This window comes from Cupressus sempervirens, chromosome 11 (assembly GCF_028749045.1).
Source record: "Cupressus sempervirens isolate cs-2001-9-10 chromosome 11, ASM2874904v1, whole genome shotgun sequence".
NCBI lineage: Eukaryota > Viridiplantae > Streptophyta > Pinopsida > Cupressales > Cupressaceae > Cupressus > Cupressus sempervirens.
This window is the reverse complement of record NC_143128.1, coordinates 759,763,547-759,783,795: the sequence shown is the minus strand read 5'-3', so window position 1 is coordinate 759,783,795 and position 20,249 is coordinate 759,763,547. Positions and strand designations below refer to the sequence as shown.

General features: G+C 34.8%; 1 protein-coding gene across 1 annotated transcript; it reads left to right on the top strand.

Annotated features, from left to right (window-relative positions):
- The first annotated feature begins 1,991 nt into the window (after positions 1-1,991).
- On the top strand, positions 1,992-9,258 carry LOC149531825 (H/ACA ribonucleoprotein complex, subunit Gar1/Naf1 protein). The gene is made up of 5 exons (XM_089809445.1): positions 1,992-2,358; positions 7,827-7,975; positions 8,103-8,218; positions 8,575-8,621; positions 8,812-9,258. Exons 1-5 carry the CDS (start codon positions 2,211-2,213, stop codon positions 8,940-8,942), a joined length of 591 nt encoding a protein of 196 aa, XP_089665571.1. The 5' UTR covers positions 1,992-2,210; the 3' UTR covers positions 8,943-9,258.
- Positions 9,259-20,249: the final 10,991 nt, after the last annotated feature.

Genomic DNA, 20,249 nt, shown 5'->3' with positions numbered 1-20,249 from the left:
GCAAATGGATTAATCTATAATTGTAAAACTTGCAATTTTTATCTTCACTTAAAAATATGTTAAAATCCCTCAACAGATCAACCACCCTGTTGGTAATCATCTTCTCAAGTTGCTTTCTAGTCCATGTGTTTATCCAGAAGAGCCTTGTGCATTTGATGCATGTGGGCAAGAAATGAAGCAATGTTTTACCTTCCATTGCACTCTCTATAAATTAGATCTTCATCCTTCATGTGCAAATTTGCCCATGAAATTTAATCACTTGTATCATCCTCAACACACATTGGCTCTCTATTTTGATCCTCCATATCCATATAAATATGTTATATGTGATGTGGAGAAAAAAAATGGACGATGGTTGTGGCAATAAAGAAAGAGAATATGTCATGGTGAAGCGGACATAAGTCTAGGTCCAAGAAATATAAAACGATCCGAACAATATGAATCATTTGACAAACGTACGTGTATGGTTTGTAATAGTCATTAGAGAGTTTAATTTAAATCTATTTGAATACTTTCTCAACATGTCCATCCCTGCAGTAACAAAAAAATCATTTTCATCATTACGTTTAGTCACCTACAAATGAAATAATGCCAGCAAAGCAAAGATGGGTCATATTAAACAAAAATAAAAGATCCCCCACAAATAGACCTCAAATATCAATAAACAAAATTAAAATTAAACTGATTTGCTATTGTCTTTTTACCTGCAAAGTTCCTTACAATGAAAACAAATTACGATACAACACTTGATATATTTTGTTTGTTTAAAATTTCTACAACACCCTGCAATCAAATTTATTTTTTTTGCTGGAAAAGAAAGTAAAATTTGATTTTGAACCTCTTCAAGACCATAGATACATTATTGTATCTTTGCCCAAACTCTAGCGAATTCAAAAAAGAAAGCAAAATTGTGATATTGCCATCAAAATTTAACTGTATGATTTTGAGTCAAACTCATTGACCCATGTTTCATGAGTAGTGATTCAACATGAATCCATCTCTCATGAGAATAAATGGAACCCTTAGCACTCATTGGATCTAGGTGATGCTCACAAGGGTGAATCACTACTCATGAAACATGGGTCAATGAGTTTGACTGAAAATCATAGTTAAATCTTGATAGCAATATCGCAATTTGACTTGCTATGGAAATTATCTCCTACTTATCAGAAAGAAAAATGTTTTTCCTTACCATATATTTTTAGACAGTATTATTGCTTTTAAAAGTAGAAGGAGAAGAATAAAAAAATTGATTTTTTTTTGCTGTTGGATAGTATGAGTAATAGGCTTAACCATTTGGATATTTCTGATCATAGGGGTTGATTTATGACAGCTTGGAAAGGAGACTGTGGAAACTTCCAAAATAGAGAGAAGAATTTCTACAAAACTTCTAGAATGGATTTGATACTTTTCATTTCTTTACCTTGTTATTGTTATTATGCTATAAATTGTGTTTTTTTTTGTGAAGAAAATTAATTTTTCTCATTGCTCAAACCAATGAGAAATTAAAAAAATCATATTTTCTACTTTTAATAAATAAATGATAATAACTAATTATTATGTTTTGGTGTAATAAAATTAAATCCTCTATTCTTATTGATTATTGACTTGGTCAAATAAATTATTTGGAACAAGTTACCTCCTAAATAAGAACTAATAATTGATATATTCTATAGTTTAAAACTTATCAAGCCTAAACATAATTTTATTGATTTAGTAGGAAAAAATCTAAACATAACATTAAACATCATATTTACACACATCCTAAAGTAAATAGAAAACAGAAGAATTTTTTTTGTTAATTTGATAGGAAAAAAACCTAAACATAACATTAAACATCATATTCACACACATCAAATTAAAGTAAATAGAAAACAAAAGAAAATTCGAGTGTACAAAAGTTTATGAATTACAAAATTCTGACTTCGTAAAAGCGTTTTCTGAGTCCAAAACACATGGGATTAAAACGACACTAAACCGCACAAAACCCTAACTCGGTCCCGAAGTCCACAAACCCTAAATCCTCAAAGCTAAACCCCTGGAAGCGCGAATGAACAAAATTAACCTTGATGACTCTAATATCATAATCGGCATAGGACTGAATTGAGGCAGACTTTGTATATCTTAGTTCTGTAAAAGAGGTTTCTTCTGTATATCCGTGCAAGGAAGTTGTTACTGAGTCCTTTTTTAAGTTACACAGACAAGCGAAAATGAGACCACCAAGGGGTGGAGGGGGTTTCAGGGGAGGCGGCAGAGGAGGAGGTGGTGGACGCTTTGGTGGCGGACGCGGTGGAGGTGGTGGCGGTAGAGGTGGTTTTGGAGGATACCGCGACGAAGGCCCTCCCTCTGAAGTTGTTGGTAAGTAATACACATTCCTGAAAAAAACACAGACCTTTCTTTGGCTTCCTACAGGTTTACAATTTTCCATAGCAGTTTCGTGAAATCAGATTTTTCTTGTTCGCAATGGTAGTTTTGAAAGAATAATGCCAATAGTTTACGCATCAGAACTCCCGTGTAGTCTTGAATGACTTGCATAACCAAGGTGAACATACTTTTCTTGTCCGGGGCATAACTTGGAGCATGTGTTAGCTCCAGAGTACTCCGAGCAGCGCTGAATAATGCCAAAGCTGTACTTATTATGCTTGCATATCCTAGGTGAGTGTAATCATTCATGCTCGGCACGTAACTTGGAGTAAGTGTTGGTGTCAAAGTACCTCAAGCAATGCTGAACAATGCGAACACTGTACATACCATATTTTTAAAGTTACATGTGAGGTACTTGCATGCTTAGGTTAAGTAGAAAAAAATCCATTCCCACAACAGAACTTGAAGTGAGCATTTTTTCTAAATTATGTGAACTCTAAAGACCTTTTGAAAAAAAAGTATGCTAGACGTCTTCACAGTCAATGTATAAGCACGCTTTTGATCTAAAGCGACAATGCTGAAGAAATAATAGCTTTAATGCTGAAGATATGTCCCAATCGTTGAATCAAGAGTATGCTGTTTTTGGCATGATTTGGTTGAAACCTGAAATATTTGGGTAATTTAAACATGTCCTGGCTGAAGCTTGGAGCCAATTTTTACTTTTTAATGTATTTCAATATAACTATGTAGTTGCAGATATATAGTTTTAGTATGCCCATGTATGTGTAGATTTATGTACTACAGTTAGTTGATAATTTCTGATGTTATGAATTATTTATGTACAAAATCGCTCTTTATCACATTTTAGTCTCTACCTGGTTAATAATATTTTCAATTTTGTGATTATTGTTATGAACTTTGAAATTAGATTTTTGTATTTCTCCAGTTTTATAATTATTTTCTTCAAAATTCCCAAACTCTTGACCTATTCTCCTTTTCTTCAGAGCAATTATGGGCCCTATCCAACACTACCCTTATTAAGTTGCCATTCAATAGATGCAGTAGAGTTTTCTTCCATGTTACAGGGAATAATAGCTATGCTCCATGGAGTTTCCAGGACGGGGACGTTTTAGGGGACGGGAACGTGTTTTTTGTACGGGTACGGGTCGAAGCCAAAAGTTAGGGGACAAGACTTTAGGGGATGAGGATTTAAAAAAAGGGGATTTTTTTATATATGGAGACATAATTTAAATATGCGTATCATAACATTGATAAACCATTCACCATAGACATTTTAGAAGATCAATACATGAAATATTTATTTAAATTAAGTTTCTGGATTGGATTGTGTAAAGATTTTTTTTTTCATCAACTTTTCGAATTACACTACGTGATCTATCATCAGGATGAGAGAGCACGAGGTTTTCATCAGTTTAATCCTTAACATCTCCAGCTGTCTGGACTTGAAACAAATTTCCCTCCCATGAAGGGTATCTATTAATGCGATCAGATTTCCACAATCCATGATAGCTATGTAAATTAAGTTTTTGGATTAGATTGTGTAAAGAATTTTTTTTCATCAATGTTTTGAATCACACTACATGATCCATCATCAGGATGAGAGAGCAAGAGGTTTTCATCAGTTTAATCCTTAACATCTCCAGCTGTCTGGATTTGAAACAAATTTCCCTCCCATGAAGACTATCTATTAATGCGATCAGATTTCCACAATCCATGATAGCTATGTAAATAAAGTTTCTGGATTAGATTGTGTAAAGATTTTTTTTTTCCATCAATGTTTCGAATCATACTACGTCATCCATCATTAGGATGAGAGAGCAAGAGGTTTTCATCAGTTTAATCCTTAACATCTCCAGCTGTGTGGACTTGAAACAAATTTCCCTCCCATGAAGGGTATCTATTAATGCAGTCAAATTTCCACAATCCATGATAGCTATGTAAATAAAGTTTCTGGATTAGATTGGGTAAAGATTTTTTTTTTCTTCATCAACATTTCGAATCACACAACGTGATCCATCATCAGGATGAGAGAGCAAGAGGTTTTCATCAGTTTAATCCTTAACATCTCTAGCTGTCTGCACTTGAAACAAATTTCCCTCCCATGAAGGGTATCTATTAATGTGATCAGATTTCCACAATCCATGATAGCTATGTAAATTAAGTTTCTAGAGTAGATTGTGTAAAGATTTTTTTTCATCAATGTTTCAAATCACACTACGTGATCTATCATCAGGATGAGAGAGCAAGAGGTTTTCATCACTTTAATCCTTAACATCTCCAGCTGTCTGGACTTGAAACAAATCTATACACAATCTAATCCAGAAACTTAATTTACATAGCTATCATGGATTGTCGAAATTTGATCGCATTAACATGAAATATTATCAAATGGAAAATACTAAGTACTCCCATTATAACAGTATTGCATACATATATAGCAAAAATCAAAATGCCTAAAGGCTCCAAGTATCATGCTGAAATCAAAATGAAATAAAGAGAAGTCGAACTAAAATATTTTGTAAATATTATACGCAATCTTTCCTCACTATTACTACTGCCCTTATGTTTTTTCTTCCTCTTAGCAAGTATGTCAAATGTAAAAATGATTAGAAGAGTTAGTGTTTTAATGGACCAAATATGGGTTGCATATTTTTATTATGTCTTTAAGATGACTAGGGGTCGCACAAATAGTAAAACTTAGAAAAGAAATGATTTTTTGGGGGTGTTTTGCCTTTACCAGATAATTTGACAAAAAGGGGACGGCCAACAGTTTTGGGGATAGATAGGGGACGGCAAAACCGTCCCTGGTACTGCTGGCAGTCCCCAAGTTTCCTACCCAAAATAATGGGCCGCTTCGGGGATGTTTCCGAATTTGCCAAAAAGGGGACGACTCAGGGGACGGCCAAAATCTGTCCCCGCGTCCCTATTTCGTCCTCGGTACGGGTACGACCCCAAAACCATAGGGGACGCGTCCCTGTGGAACACAAAATAATAGTTGATGTGGATATGAGGATTACACATACATGGCGACAAGATTGTCATGGTTAACTTTGTGTATATCTCTAATTCTGCCCATTAATAATAGGTTGACAATGGTGCATGCTTGCTATCCTTAAAAACATGGTATAAGATGTTTTGCTGGCATTCAGATCAAAGTTTTTGACAAGGCGCCCAGATTAGTTCTATGCCAAAATATATAGAGCTAGAGCATATTGACTTGGATGCTTCTAGTTCCTACCATATTACAATTGAGGAATTCAAAAGCCACCATGCTGAACACTCTCTTATTGCAAGTGGCATTGGCACTGCTTGTGGTTCATATAAGGTTCTACATCATCTAATGACAAAGATAATGGTGATATCAATTATCTTGAAAATCCGTTTGATGATTAGAAGTTTACAAGTTAAAACTAATTGTTGAACTTGATATTAGTATGTTAATATTGAACTTAATGTTTGAATGCTAAATATTTATCAAGCATGTTTGCCTGATTAAGGCCCTGACCAGAGTTGAGTTTGAACCAGTTCTTGGTTCTAGCTTTGTTCACTCCTGCGTTCGAACCCAGGCCGAGCCAGGGTTGAACCAGGGCAGACCTAGGTAGACCAAGTGTGGCCCAGGTACATTTCCATTGAGAAGCATTCTATACTTTTGTGCGCTTAACAATTATATAGAATTTAAATAAGATCTTTTACATTACCAGTGATGAAGGGTGCTCCCCTTAATACCACAAACACCACAAACACGTAACAGAAACAAAGAAATAACAGCAATTGGCGAGAACAAAATATGGGCTTTTTATTATTGCCGCAAATGCAGAAGTACAGAATTTTGAAATATAATATTCAAACCCACGTGGATGCCTTCCTTGCAATAATTTGCAACACATAGCTGTGAACTATCACCCAGAGCTGTCCTAGACAATCTACGGGCATTTCTTAGAATATAAACTACAAAGTTTTCAAATTTAGGTAAAATACCTTTTGGAGTGCAAAAGTTCTTTCTGTCCAATAGATTACTGGACAGCTGTTCTAAGAAAATTATGGTCTTGTAAAAACCTGAAATTGTTAGTTGGCTGTTTGAAGTATTGTACTTGATAATTGTTTTCTTTGTTTAATATCACCAAGGAGCATGCAATTCAGATCTCTGTGATATCTGGTTCGTGAAAGGCCAGTTTGCATAATAGTTCTTAAGTATCTAGTTTGAGCCGATGAAATTTTTATTTAGTAGGTGTTGAAGGTTACAAATAGGTGCTGGAATAGCATTATAAAAGTTATTATTGGTGAGTTTCAAAACTTAAAGCATTCAAAATGGGTGTGCACTTGAAAAAAACCACTGATTTAGAATAGTTTCGGCTTTCAAGTCTCCCAAATAGAGAGTAATCAGTACATAATAACATAAGCAATATTAAAGAGATAAAATTTCTACAATCCATTGTATTACATTGATTTGTTTCTGGATTTGATTGTGTAAAGATTTTTAACATCAACATTTCAAATCACACTACGTGATCCTTCATCAGAATGCAAGAGTGCAAGAGATGCAAAAACAGAGTCACTGGATTGTCACTGGATCAGACAAAATTAAGTGCAAGCAACTAAATATGCATTTTACTCTCAAGTCAGAAATGGCTCTAGGTTGGAGGAACTTCAGCACATTTATCACCTGATTTGTACATGAGATGTGGCATGTTTGAAAATGTTTGAGGTCATCTCCTTTCAAAGTTTCAAGGACAGGGTAACCACTTTACCAGTAAAACCTTCAGGATTGTCACTGGATCAGACAAAATTAAGTGCAAGCAACTAAATATGCATTTTACTCTTAAGTCAGAAATGGCTCTAGGTTGGAGGAACTTCAGCACATTTATCAACTGATTGGTACATGGCATGTTTGAAAATGTTTGAGGTCATCTCCTTTCAAGGACAGGGTAACCACTTGCAGGAAGCTCACGTCAAGGGGATTCTTTCCCATATGGTTTTAGTATGATAATAGTCAAATATCAATACTCGTAAGGTTGCCTATATTATTCAGGATAATTTCAAACAAATTGCTTTCCATCCAATTAAACCCCTGCAATACTGATAAATGTAAGGCAAGACCAAATGTGATTAAACTGTTTAATACTAGTTTTGGGATTTTACTTCACAGGGAATATCCTCATTTTTTTCTCAAAGATGTAATGACTTCCAGCATAGCATTGTCTTCAATGTTAACATACTCTCTCATATGTAACAACTTTATATGCACTCTCACTAGATGTTTTCTGATCACATTTTTGGACACAAATGCCTGAAAATTATCTTAACTGTATAGTTGTCACTTTCTGGATATTAACTATTGTTCTCATGTTTAGCCATTTGGTATTGTGTAATATTTTTTAACAGCTTTGATTCATTTTTTTCTGAAAACACAAGGCATTTTTTTTTGGTATATATCTGTGCAGAGGTTGCGTCATTTGTCCATGCTTGTGAAGGAGATGCGATATCCAAGCTCACTAATGAAAAAATTCCTTACTTCAATGCTCCCATTTTCCTACAGAATAAAACTCAAGTAGGAAAAGTTGATGAAATTTTTGGTCCCATCAATGAAGCTGTAAGACAATCTGAGTTTTTTATTTATTTGTTCTAGAACCTTAATGTATGCATTGCTTTATATGATTTCCTTTTTAAACTACATAGAAGCACTTAATGAGATCGTGTTGATTGTGTCGTCCATACAGTATTTTTCTGTAAAGATGATGGAAGGTATAATAGCTACCTCATATTCTCCCGGTGACAAGTTTTTCATTGATCCTGCAAAGCTGCTACCTTTGCAAAGATTTCTTCCCCAACCAAAGTAAGCGTATTTCTTGTAAAACTTGGAAGTAAATTGTGAATGCTTAATTATTAATTTATTTTGTTGATCAATGTGCAGTCTGTGTATCATTTTTTTGAATTATAGGGGATGTTGTTGACATAATGTTTTCTTCTTTGTACTGGAACATATGACCATTTATTTGGCCTGCATTATTATTGCCTTTATATCTGCTCTCTATAACTTGCTGTTGCTGCCAAATAAAGAGAAATGGCTACATTTTTATTGTGGCACTAAATTGGCATTTTAATGGGAAAAACAATCTTTGAGACATTTTTAGCTTTCTTGTTCAACTAAGGTATAATCTTATGGTGCTTGTTTGGGTTGTGCTCTGGCAGGGAGAAGTCACAGAATGGAGGCAGGGGTGGTGGCCGTGGACGTGGAGGTATGATTTGTGAAGGATCTAATTTTGTGCTAGAAAAGTTGTATTTTCTATTGAACAGATAGGTTACATTGAGATATGTAAAATTCATTGTGCATCAATTTGAGAGTGAATGTTTAGGAGATAATCTATATGGATGCATAACATGTACTAATTTGTTTTTAATATAACTATTTGTTTTCTACTAAACCAGGAAGAGGTGGCCCGCGAGGGGGAGGTCGTGGTGGTGGGTTTCGTGGAAGAGGTGGACCTGGTGGAGGAAGAGGTGGTCCACGAGGTGGTGGTCGTGGTGGGGGTGGTTTTAGGGGCAGGGGAAGATATTGATAGTCTTATTTTTGTCTATGATTTTGTTGGTTGTTTCACTAGGAGATGGTGGTTGATTTCTTGCGCCGGTTGTAATCTTCTTAATGTTATCTTTGATAATCTAATTGCTGCTGCAATACACCTTTACCATAACAATGGCAAAGGCACCCACCCGTTATCGTACACCTTTACCTGTTATATTAACATATACATATCGGTGCAGATTGCAAATTTGTTTGAGATGTATGAAAGCAAACAATAAGAGAATAATATGGCACAGATTTGTTAATTCTGTTTAATCTATCAATCAAGAAGATATTCATATGCTTTCCATTTACTTAATTTGTTAATAAAGCAATGGCAGTCAGATTGTCAGGTTATTCATGCATCTAGGATTGAACATATCAATGATAGCTGATGTTACTTGATGGATATTTTATTTAATGAGAAATTTTTAATTGTGAACGGATTTTTTTTTCTGTCAAGGATTGTAGTCAATTTATTGTCTGATATAAAGTAAATACATCAAATTTTATATTTGTAGTAATTTTTAGTATTTTGCATTTAATGTTCATACTTAAATCCCTAGCAGAAGGCAAACTTGTTCATTTTGACCTTCTCGAAGTCCAGATTTGCCAATAACTTTTATCTTGCTTCTCAACCCATCATGCTGACCCAGCAACTAAGACTTGATGCAATGTGCTCAACAATATATTGGAATGAAGTGGTGAAAGACAGAGTTGCATGTATACCACCATAAGCACAGTCTGTTTTAGGACATCCATGCTTTTAAAACTCAAGTGTCAGGTATGCTGCAGTGTAAAAAATTCTCAAGGCATAAATATCTGCTTTATCTTGGAAAATGTCAAGGTGCACTGTCTTATATTGGAGGGAGATTCAGGCCACACTTTTTTGTTGCTAACGCTGGTGTATCTGTTGTAAGATCTTTTAAGATATACCCCTCCCGGTAAGTGTTGGAGAGCAAGTAACAATTTTTTTGTGGAATCTAGTGATTTCTAGGTTGATACAAGGCAAGTTCGTCATTGAAGCATTTTTTTTTCCCTTTACCATTTTATTGTCAGATTTGATCATCAAAATGGATTTACCATTGTTAGTGTTCTGCCTACTTTTTGCAGATATACAATGTATCTTAAATAGAGGATTGGGTTCCACAATTCATGTGAGTGGTGCGACATAGAGGAGACATGGCAACTAGTTGACAAAAACCAGCTATATGGAATGATATGTTTGCTTGCTTTATAAGGACAAGCTTTTAATGCTCTAGAGGATTTCAAAGTTGCAAATGTTACGAATGTTTTGAAGTTTAAAATGTTCATTTGGACCGTGTTTTTTATTTAATATTCTTGCAAAGGTGTAACTGCAGTTTTATTGAGGGTTCTTTTTGAATGAGTATAATTTATAAGTACTTTTGAGGGCGGTTTGACATGATTAGACCCTGTTTTATACCAATGGCTATCCGGCCACAAAAATGGTTTATTGTATGTAACTTTTTAAAAACTTAATGGAAAAAAATCACGTGTTCCATAGGTATGAGCAACCATTTTCGTGGCTGCATAGTCACTGCCGATTACATTATTTCTAGGCAACAAGAGTACAATTTTATCTAGACAAACTAGGACTAATAGCATATTATATACTGGCAGCTTAAAATAGCATATTATATGCTGGCAGCAACATACAAGGCTTTGTGTTCTGTATGTTTTGCTTGAGAAGCATTTTGATTTGCTGTGACAAGTTGATTGCCATTGGCCGTTACTGCTAGTGGAATGCTGAAAATTGTAGTCCCAATTGACCTGAATATGTAATTGTATTTGAAAATGTTAGTATATGATTAGAAAATCAACTAAAGCTTACTCTTCTTGAAGTTGAAACCTACCTTCAAAAAACTTGAAAATCATTAGGTGCAAGGAGATGCTCTATGTTGATGTATGCTGATTATTAACTTAGCTTCAATATTCCATAGTATGGTCATGCAATGAAATATGGTGATTGCTTTATCATATTAATATTTTATATTATGTATACTTATAAATGTCTTCCCACTTGTGTGCTTTGCTTCTCAAAAACTCCTCTTTTTGGAAATGTGTGTTCCTTTGTTTTCTGCCATACCCATTCAAAATATTTGGAACACAGGCAAATATGGGAAATAAGGGACTTTTTTTGAAACTATTTTATTTTTGAAACAATATAATTGTATAGGGGCAGTTGAATATTGACTACTATTTGATGAATACATCTAGCTTAAAAGTAGTGTAAATGACAAAAGTACAAGAGTAGGGTCTGTTTGGTTGTTGGAATATAAATTAAGCATTGGCTTTGGAATGCTGGCTTTAAAATTCTCAAATTCGGAATCCATATTATGATTAGGGAATTCAATTAGAGTATATGTTGCAAGTAGCATTGCGGTTTGCAAGGATATGCATATGCCCATGAAATTACCATGTGATCAGTGATTTAATATTGCATTTGAGAAAGCTATGTCTTCATCTTACAAGCTATTTTGGTGCTTCGCATTGTAAAGTATAAAAATGAAACTAATTAAAGAACACAGAAAAATTAAAAGATATCCTAGATAAAATCGAAGGATTGTTATGGTTATTAAAAACCGTGGAAAGCTTAATGAAATCTATAAATCTAAAAAAAAAACCAGATTTCGATGCTATCAAAAACATCAATTTGTGAGTAATGCTTTTATTGTTTTATATTGACGATGTAAAGAAGAATTGAAGATTGAATCTTGCATTAGAGATAGCAAATAAACCAAATCACGAAGAAGTGACCATGTTGAGCTCCAATGCCTGCCATTTGACTATGATCACATTTTCTTGTGAACAAGCTTTAATAGGATTTTGCGTATGGTAGTTTTGAATAGTATATATAGTTCAAGTATCATTTCATGTTGGAGATCTAGTTTTGTGATGTAAATTGGAGTCCAGAACTTGCTTAATATATTATTTAGAAATTAAAAAAAAAAAAACAATATTACATTGTATTCTCTCAAACATCTAATATTTATGAGATGTGATATGTGAAATTGTCAAATGTTATTACAATACCAAAACACACTCACATACCTCCCTATCTTATTTAATGTAAAAAGTGCATGTAACATGCATGGTTGTATACATGCCGTGTGACATGGGGTTGACTCTAAAAAATAATAATATTTATCAAATAATTGTCTTAAGCGACTCATCCGAATGTGACACCTTTCGAGATTTTAGGAGTGGGTTTGGGGATCTTCTCCAATAATTTACTTTAGTTTACATATGTATGTTAATTTAGTTAGTTTATATTGTTAGGCCATAATTTAGTTTGATTATGTATGTTTTAAAACAGTGGAAAAATATCAAGGCAATATTACCAAAATATTTGTAAAATCTAACAAACAAGATCATTAGAAACATTGCAAAAATATTAAGAATCACAAAATATATACATAACCATGTACATTAGGAAACATACATAACAAAATTACCTTCTAAACGTTAGATAAATATAAGAAAAAAGTGTTATATTAAAACTATAAATTAAATATAAATTGTAAATGTTCAAAAAATATTTATGAATTCATTAGGTTATAACCATATATAAAGCATATACACAAACATATATAAAAGTATGCAAGCAACACGATCTACACAAAAACATATAACTATAACAACATACATGTTTAACTACATCAAAAACTCCTAATTGTAAACTTAAGTCTAACCATACTTCAATCCTAGTTAACTTGTTTAAGGTCATAAATTCAGTTAGCCTAGTTAACCATTCTTTAAATTTAGTTAACTTCTAGCCTTAGGCATGATTAAGTAAAAATTGTGAAGTTCAATTAGAACACTAAAGATGCTTGAATTAGGATGCATGTTTAATTTTATTTATTTACATGTGTAAGTATGCTTAAATTAGACATTTCATGTTTCTTAAATGTGTAAATTGAATACATACAACGCACATGCGCATGTGTGCATGCACATGTGCATGTGTGTGTACAATTTAGATTGCCTCTTAAAATATTGTAAATATATGTATGCATGTGCATAGATCTAGATATACTTGTTTATGATTTTGTGCATATATTTTATCTATCACATGGCATCGGGTAGAGGGGCATCATCTACAGATTCAGGAGAGCCTAGTGTATTGGGGGGTTGGGGTGGGGGTGGCAGTGGGGGTGCTAGAAACTACTCTTCATGTAGATATGTTAGTTCTAAAGAGGACATGTAGTAGTTATTTGTTGATACTATTTAGATTGAGACAAGATATTTGTTGATGGGTCTAAACATCTCAATAGAGTCAACTCCCAATTTCTTGGGAATAAGAACCAAAAAGGTCACATTAATTTCCTTCAACAAGTTTCTAGAACCATAGAATCCCTTAATAACATTAGAAACATCCTTCCTAATGATATGCCACATTTTCTAGAATATGAACATGGGGAAACCATCAGGGCCTGGCACCTTGTCTCCTTCGAAAGACATGATAGAGCTATGGATTTCAGATCAAGAGGGAATCACCTCCAAGAGATTGGTCTAATCTTGAGAGATCAACTTGGGAATAGAAGAAACCAATGTTTCTTGATCAACCAAACACAAATGATTATCATCAAAGAGAAGGGAAGAGAAATATCTTACCATATTTATAGAGATATCTTCGTCTTTAATTAATTTGTCATTGGTAGTATTGAGACAAGAGATCTAGGTAGTTGCCTTGTGCTTGAGAGTAGTCAAGTGGAAATATTTAGTATTCTTATCACCTTCCTTCAGCTAGAAAGGTCTAGATCTCTGCCTCCAAAATGTTTCCTCCTTCATAATGAGGTCATGCTAATTCTCAAGAAGCCCATTTTCCTTGTCCAATAGATGATTAAAATACCCCCCAATTGAATTTTATCTTGACACTCTTTTAGATCCAATTGTATGTTAGCTTTAAGATGTCCCCAAAATATTTCCTATTCCATTACCTAACATAGTCTTTCATGTTTCTAACTTTTTTGAGCATCCTAAACATGACAACCCCATCAACCTTGATGTTCCACCAAGATCTAAGAAGACCTTTAGCTAGAAAGGTCTAGATCTCTGCCTCCAAAATGTTTCCTCCTTCATAATGAGGTCATTCTAATTCTCAAGAAGCCCATTTTCCTTGTCCAATAGATGATTAAAATACCCCCCCAATTGAATTTTATCTTGACACTCTTTTAGATCCAATTGTATGTTAGCTTTAAGATGTCCCCAAAATATTTCCTATTCCATTACCTAACATAGTCTTTCATGTTTCTAACTTCTTTGAGCATCCTAAACATGACAACCCCATCAACCTTAATGTTCCACCAAGATCTAAAAAGACCTTCAGCTAGAAAGGTCTAGATCTCTGCCTCCAAAATGTTTCCTCCTTTATTATGAGGTCATTCTAATTCTCAAGGAGCCCATTTTCCTTGTCTAATAGATGATTAAAATACCCCTCTAATTGAATTTTATCTTGACACTCTTTTAGATCAAATTGTATGTTAGTTTTAAGATGTCCCCAAAATATTTCCTATTCCATTACCTGACATAGTCTTTCATGTTTCTAACTTTTTTGAGCATCCTAAACATGACAACCCCATCAACCTTGATGTTCCACCAAGATCTAAAAAGACCTTTAGCTAGAAAGGTCTAGATCTCTGCCTCCAAAATGTTTCCTCCTTCATAATGAGGTCATTCTAATTCTCAAGAAGCCCATTTTCCTTGTCCAATAGATGATTAAAATACCCCCCCAATTGAATTTTATCTTGACACTCTTTTAGATCCAATTGTATGTTAGCTTTAAGATGTCCCCAAAATATTTCCTATTCCATTACCTAACATAGTCTTTCATGTTTCTAACTTTTTTGAGCATCCTAAACATGACAACCCCATCAGCCTTGATGTTCCACCAAGATCTAAAAAGATCTTCAAGATTTAGATGAAGAGTCCATACTTTTTCAAACCTAAAAGGAAAGTTTTTCTTCCCCGTGGTAAGGTTAGCATAGAAAACAATAGACTTCCCCAAAAACTCACGATGAAAACTCTTGCTTCTCCTACTCCTCCTCCTGTGTTTTCTTCGGCTCATCTTGCGATTTCTGGCAAAGCAACTTTCGGGTCTGCCGTGCTAGCCTTTGCGATGACTCTGCTTCCCCAAGCTACTTCAGACCATGTTTCTAAGGCTCCTATTTGTCCTCCTGTTGCAATTGCAATGGCTAGGGTTGGTGGTTCTAAACCCAGTGCTCAAGTTATTCATGCTATGGAGATTTCTCCTACTCGATCTGCCCTTTCTTATGCTAATGTGGCCACTTATGAGGTAGGTATTCCTACTCTTGTGTGAAAGGGGCTTTGTTCGGTTGCACCTTCTATCAGTCGTTCGATTGTGCCTGTTTCGGTATGTAATCCACTTGTGCTTAATCTTGAACAAGATATTAATGAGATCAATTCATATGTGGTCAATTACTCCCCTACAATTGCAATTTTTCATTTTAGTGGTTTTTGGCCCTCTCTTTCAGATTTGCATGCTTGGATTTCCAAATGTTGGGAACCATTCATTTTGGCTGTAGAGCAGATTTACCCTATTGCTAGGGGTTTTTTTTATTGTGAAATTTGCTGATGTTGATGACAGAAAATGCCATCTTGTGTCGTGGTTTCTCTTGGGAGGAAAGATTTCCCTTGATGGCCAAAGCTTGGTATCCGACAATTGGAACCTTTAATAAGATTCCTCTTTGGGTGAGGTTACCAAATCTTCCCCTTCACTTTTTGGTAGGATTTTGTACTGGAGGCTATTGGGGATGCCCTTGGGGATTTCTTATTGGTTGATTCGGTTTCTTCCAATGTCTATAGGATAATGTATGCTTGCATCCTGGTGGAGATGGATACCTCCAAGGGGCTCCCAGTAATGTTAAAGTTGGCTTCTCCAAATGGTTCTTGGACTTAGATTCTTGATTAGGAGGGTATTCCTTTTAGATGTAGGAAATGCCATAATACCAGCCATCTCGCTACGCGATGCTCCTTTGAGAAGGTTAGATCGAAGAAATCACCTTCTTGGTAGTTGGGGGTTTTGGATGATCACTATGCGGTTTGGAAAGTATCCACAATGGTGGATGCATCAGATAGCTCTTCTCATATTGATCTCACTTTGGCTAAGGATTATGTTGCTATTTTCGATGATTTGAATGCTGTCCCTATGATGGATTTAAACCAGAATGTTGCTTTTGACTTGTCACCTGTTGATGTCTCTTCGACTATTGTCCCATTGACGACATTGGGTCATAATGATGATGTTGTCCTTTTTTTTGCTGCCAATTTTGTCCAGAACACTATTGCTGGTGCTTCTCCTACTGCAGGGGTTTTGGGGGTTAGTAGGGATCGAAAAAAGGCTGCTAGGAAGGTGGAGGATGGTTGGACATCAGTTAAAGGAAAAAATAGAAAATCCTCCAAACCTTCATTTGATATGTCTTTACATTCACAAAAGAATGGACCAAAATGTAAATCTTGATAGTCTGTGGCTACTTGGGTTGTTTGACCTCTTGTTGGAAACTTTGCTGTGTCCCTCTTTTTTTTTGAGTGATTTTCCACAGTTGTTATATGATCCTCATTGATATATCTTTCTTGTCCTTTGTAAAAGGTTTCAAGTCCTTTCAAAACCTATTTTTACTTAATCAAAACATAGAAAACAATAGGGAAATGATTAGATCCAATCTTCAAAAAAATGGGAGGGAGCATAAATACTTATGAAGCCATTAATGCAAGATCAAGGCCTGATCCAACCTGACCTATACCAAGTCATCTCCCACTCTCCTATTAGACCAGGGAAACTTAATTCCACTAAGCTCAATCTATTAGAGCTTGTTGGCTAATGAAATCCATCAGATCAAATCTACCATCTTGTTGGTTCTCACTTGCTCCAGATTTCTCCCCATCACTCAAAGGTGTATTGAAGTCCCCATCACTAGCTAGCTAAGATCATTAAAAATATTCCTGGTGGAAACCAATTAGTCCAAATATTATTCCTCTGACACTTATAATAGGAGCATAAATGTTAGAAGCAACCCAAGCGAAGTTATCCCTAATATGATGCAAGTTAACCACAATCATATTACTATCGATAATCAAATGATGACCAGAAACTATATTATGATTCCATAGCACAACATTCCCTATAGAGGCCCAATCAAACATGCTACCAACAACACCATAATTCTTAAAGACCTTTATCTTTTCAACTCTATCTTTATCCATCTTTTTTTCTTGGATCATCACAACATTCGACTTATGATCCCTAACCATAATTATCAAAATATTTTTCTTGTGAGTCAAGTTATTCAACCCCCAAATATCCTATGAGATAATATTCATTTTTTGTGGGTGAAATCTTATATGGTAGCTTGCTCACCATCCACAATATTATGCATACTTTCTATCTCCCACAATTGTTTAGTAGATCTTCTTCCTTGCGAGTTCTTGGGAGATCCCACACCAACTTTAGTTCTTCCCTGAGTAACCAACCAAAAGAAAAAGAGGAGATAAGATATTTCTCCTTTTGGCTTCCATTCCTTCGCCCAACATGATCAAGTTTCTCAGATGAAGGTTTTATTTCAAAAAAGTCATATGGTTGCTAGAAGAAAAATAATCTTCAAGGAGGTATGATTCGACAAAGTCAACATCCTCAAGATCAATTGATAAGTTAAGATCCCTTTGTCCTAGTACAATGCATTTTTGAGCATCATTAAATGTTTCCATGATGTCCACACTTCTAGTTCTAAGGGAACTAATGACCCTTAAAAGGAAGAACATGAGCATAATTAGTGCTTCTACCGCTTTCTTTATTTCCACTTCCTCTAGGGATTCCACTTCAAAATCAATATTAGATATTATTTTCTTCCATGTTCTAATGAGGAAGTAGGATAGGAGGAGAACCAGTCTCCTCCTCATTACTAGTATTACCTCTAATGCTATGGATAATCACCTCCACCCATTTTCCTGTAGGGAAAAGTCTTCATTTGTAGCCTTCCTTTTTTCCTCCACCACTTTTTCTGCAGGGGGATATTTTCATTAGAATCTTGTATAGTGGGAGTAGGCACCATGAACTCATCTCCATTAGGGGCCAAGGTGCCTGTAACATCATTTCCTTTTAGATGGGTTTCATTATGGTTCTTCTATTTCTAGACCATTTTCTTTTCTGGTTGGTTTCTAGGTTTCCTCTACCTTTCTAGCCTCTTGCTTCAACTTCTTTGAGCATTTTTTTCTAGTTCCTAGGCTTCTTACAATAAAAGAAAGCAAAAGGTAGCTCCTCAAACTCCACTTCTTGTGTCCATTTTCCAAATTTAGAAACAATATCATTTTTTTTAGGAAGCTTAGATAACTAGTAGACATTAATGCATACCTAAGCATAAACCAACCGTGATTTGGAAGTTGTCATAAGATCAATGGAAAGCACTTCCCCAAAAGTGGAGACTAGACCTTTCAACACATCTTCATTCCAAAACTCTAAAGAAAGGCTAGGAAAATGAACCCAGATATGTGGTGCAGGAGCACCTTTGTAATTTTTATGGTGTCTTTATGTAAATAGGAGTGTTGACATGTGATAAGACTCATAGTTAACAAAAATAATTAGTTTGAGCCTTAGGAAGTTTAGTTTGGTAATCCATTGCTCAAAGTTGCACTAGAGAAACTTTTAGGTCTAGAAGCCTAAAAATGTTGATTCAATAATTCAAAGTTAAGGGAGTCATTTGGAGTAGGAAAGTGACTTGGATGCCAAGTGGGATGGTTTGGAACCGATTGGAAAATTTTGAAGCCAAATTGCACTACAAAAATGCAAAAGTTACAAACTTGCAACTTTGTATCTTTGTAACATTTTGTGTAATCTTGCAATAAATGAAGGATGGAACTTGAAAATTGGCTGGGAAAATAATTCAAGCAAACCAAGATTACACACAAGCCTTGGAAAACCAAATTGTAGAGGTCAGTTGAGAAAAGAAGTAAAGTTTTGGCTTGTGGCAACTATTTTGCTTGATTTTTGTTGTAGTAATGCATATATTAGGTCTTCAATGCTAGTACATTGTAAGTAGGATGAATATAATGATAGTAGGCTGAACAGGCTTGATTTACAACATTTTTTGTTTTTGTTTCAGTTCTTTACTTCCTTTGGATTGGGATAATTGTGGTTTTGAAGTTAAAACCCTCACAAACAATCATAATTAGGGTTTTGACTGAAAGAATGTAAAAATGCCCAACATTCCACGATTAGAAAATCCTATGGATTTGTGGAATGTTATGGCTCTACACATAGTTTCTTTTCCTATTTTGTCTTTGTTGCGTCAAATGTTCTGGTAGTTAAATGGTGATGCCCTAGGCTGATCACCATTAAATGCTAAAGTTATGAAGGAGCTAGTTCAAGAATTGTTAGAAGCACAAAAGCAAGAAATCAAAGTACAAAAGAGTAAAGAAAAGGGAAATTTTACAAAATGGGGAGATGTGACTAATGAAGAGGGGGAGGAAGAAGAAGCTAAGTCCTCAATACAAGTTACGATTTCTCTTGAATTGGCTAAAGAACATAAGGCCTTTTTAGATGCTTTTAAGTCAATTAGTAAGGATCATTTTGATGGCCTACTCATCTTTCATGGTAATATCAATGAAGAAGGGTTTTTGAATTAGATTGATGCATTGAATAATCATTTTGACCTTAAATAGGTATCTGTTGTCACAAGAGTTTGCACCCTCCTTGAGGTAATGTGTCTTAGGCAACCTTGTGAAACATGGAAACAACCTTTAAGCTGTGGGACTTGAACTATGAGGTCGAGTCTCCAGAGAAGGAAGAATTTTCTATCAAGGTGCACCTAGACTACACTTGGAGTGGAAAAGGGAGAAGGAATGCATAGAGGAAAATCTACTAATTCTAACCTAAGGGGGTGATGCACCAAAATAGAGTGTTTGACCTTATCTCTACCTATAGATGCATAGTTAACCAATTATGATCTCAAGGAATATAGGTTCAAAATTTTCTTAATCCAAAAACCATATGTAGATCAGATTAAAAAAGAATTCTATAGGAAGAAATATCACTTAGTATCATTCAAATGCCAAAATAGATACAATCATATAGTTTTAGAATATAGACAAGAACATTAACCAAAGGCAAAGAAGTCTTGCACAGTGTGTTAATGGCTAAAAGAGATACAACAGAGAATCACAATGGTTTAGAAGCACAGGGAATTATAGTAGAAAATGTAGAATAAATATTAGAGAATCAAAGAAAGATCAACCCTTCAAAATATTAAAAAATGTGCTTTTATATCTCAAG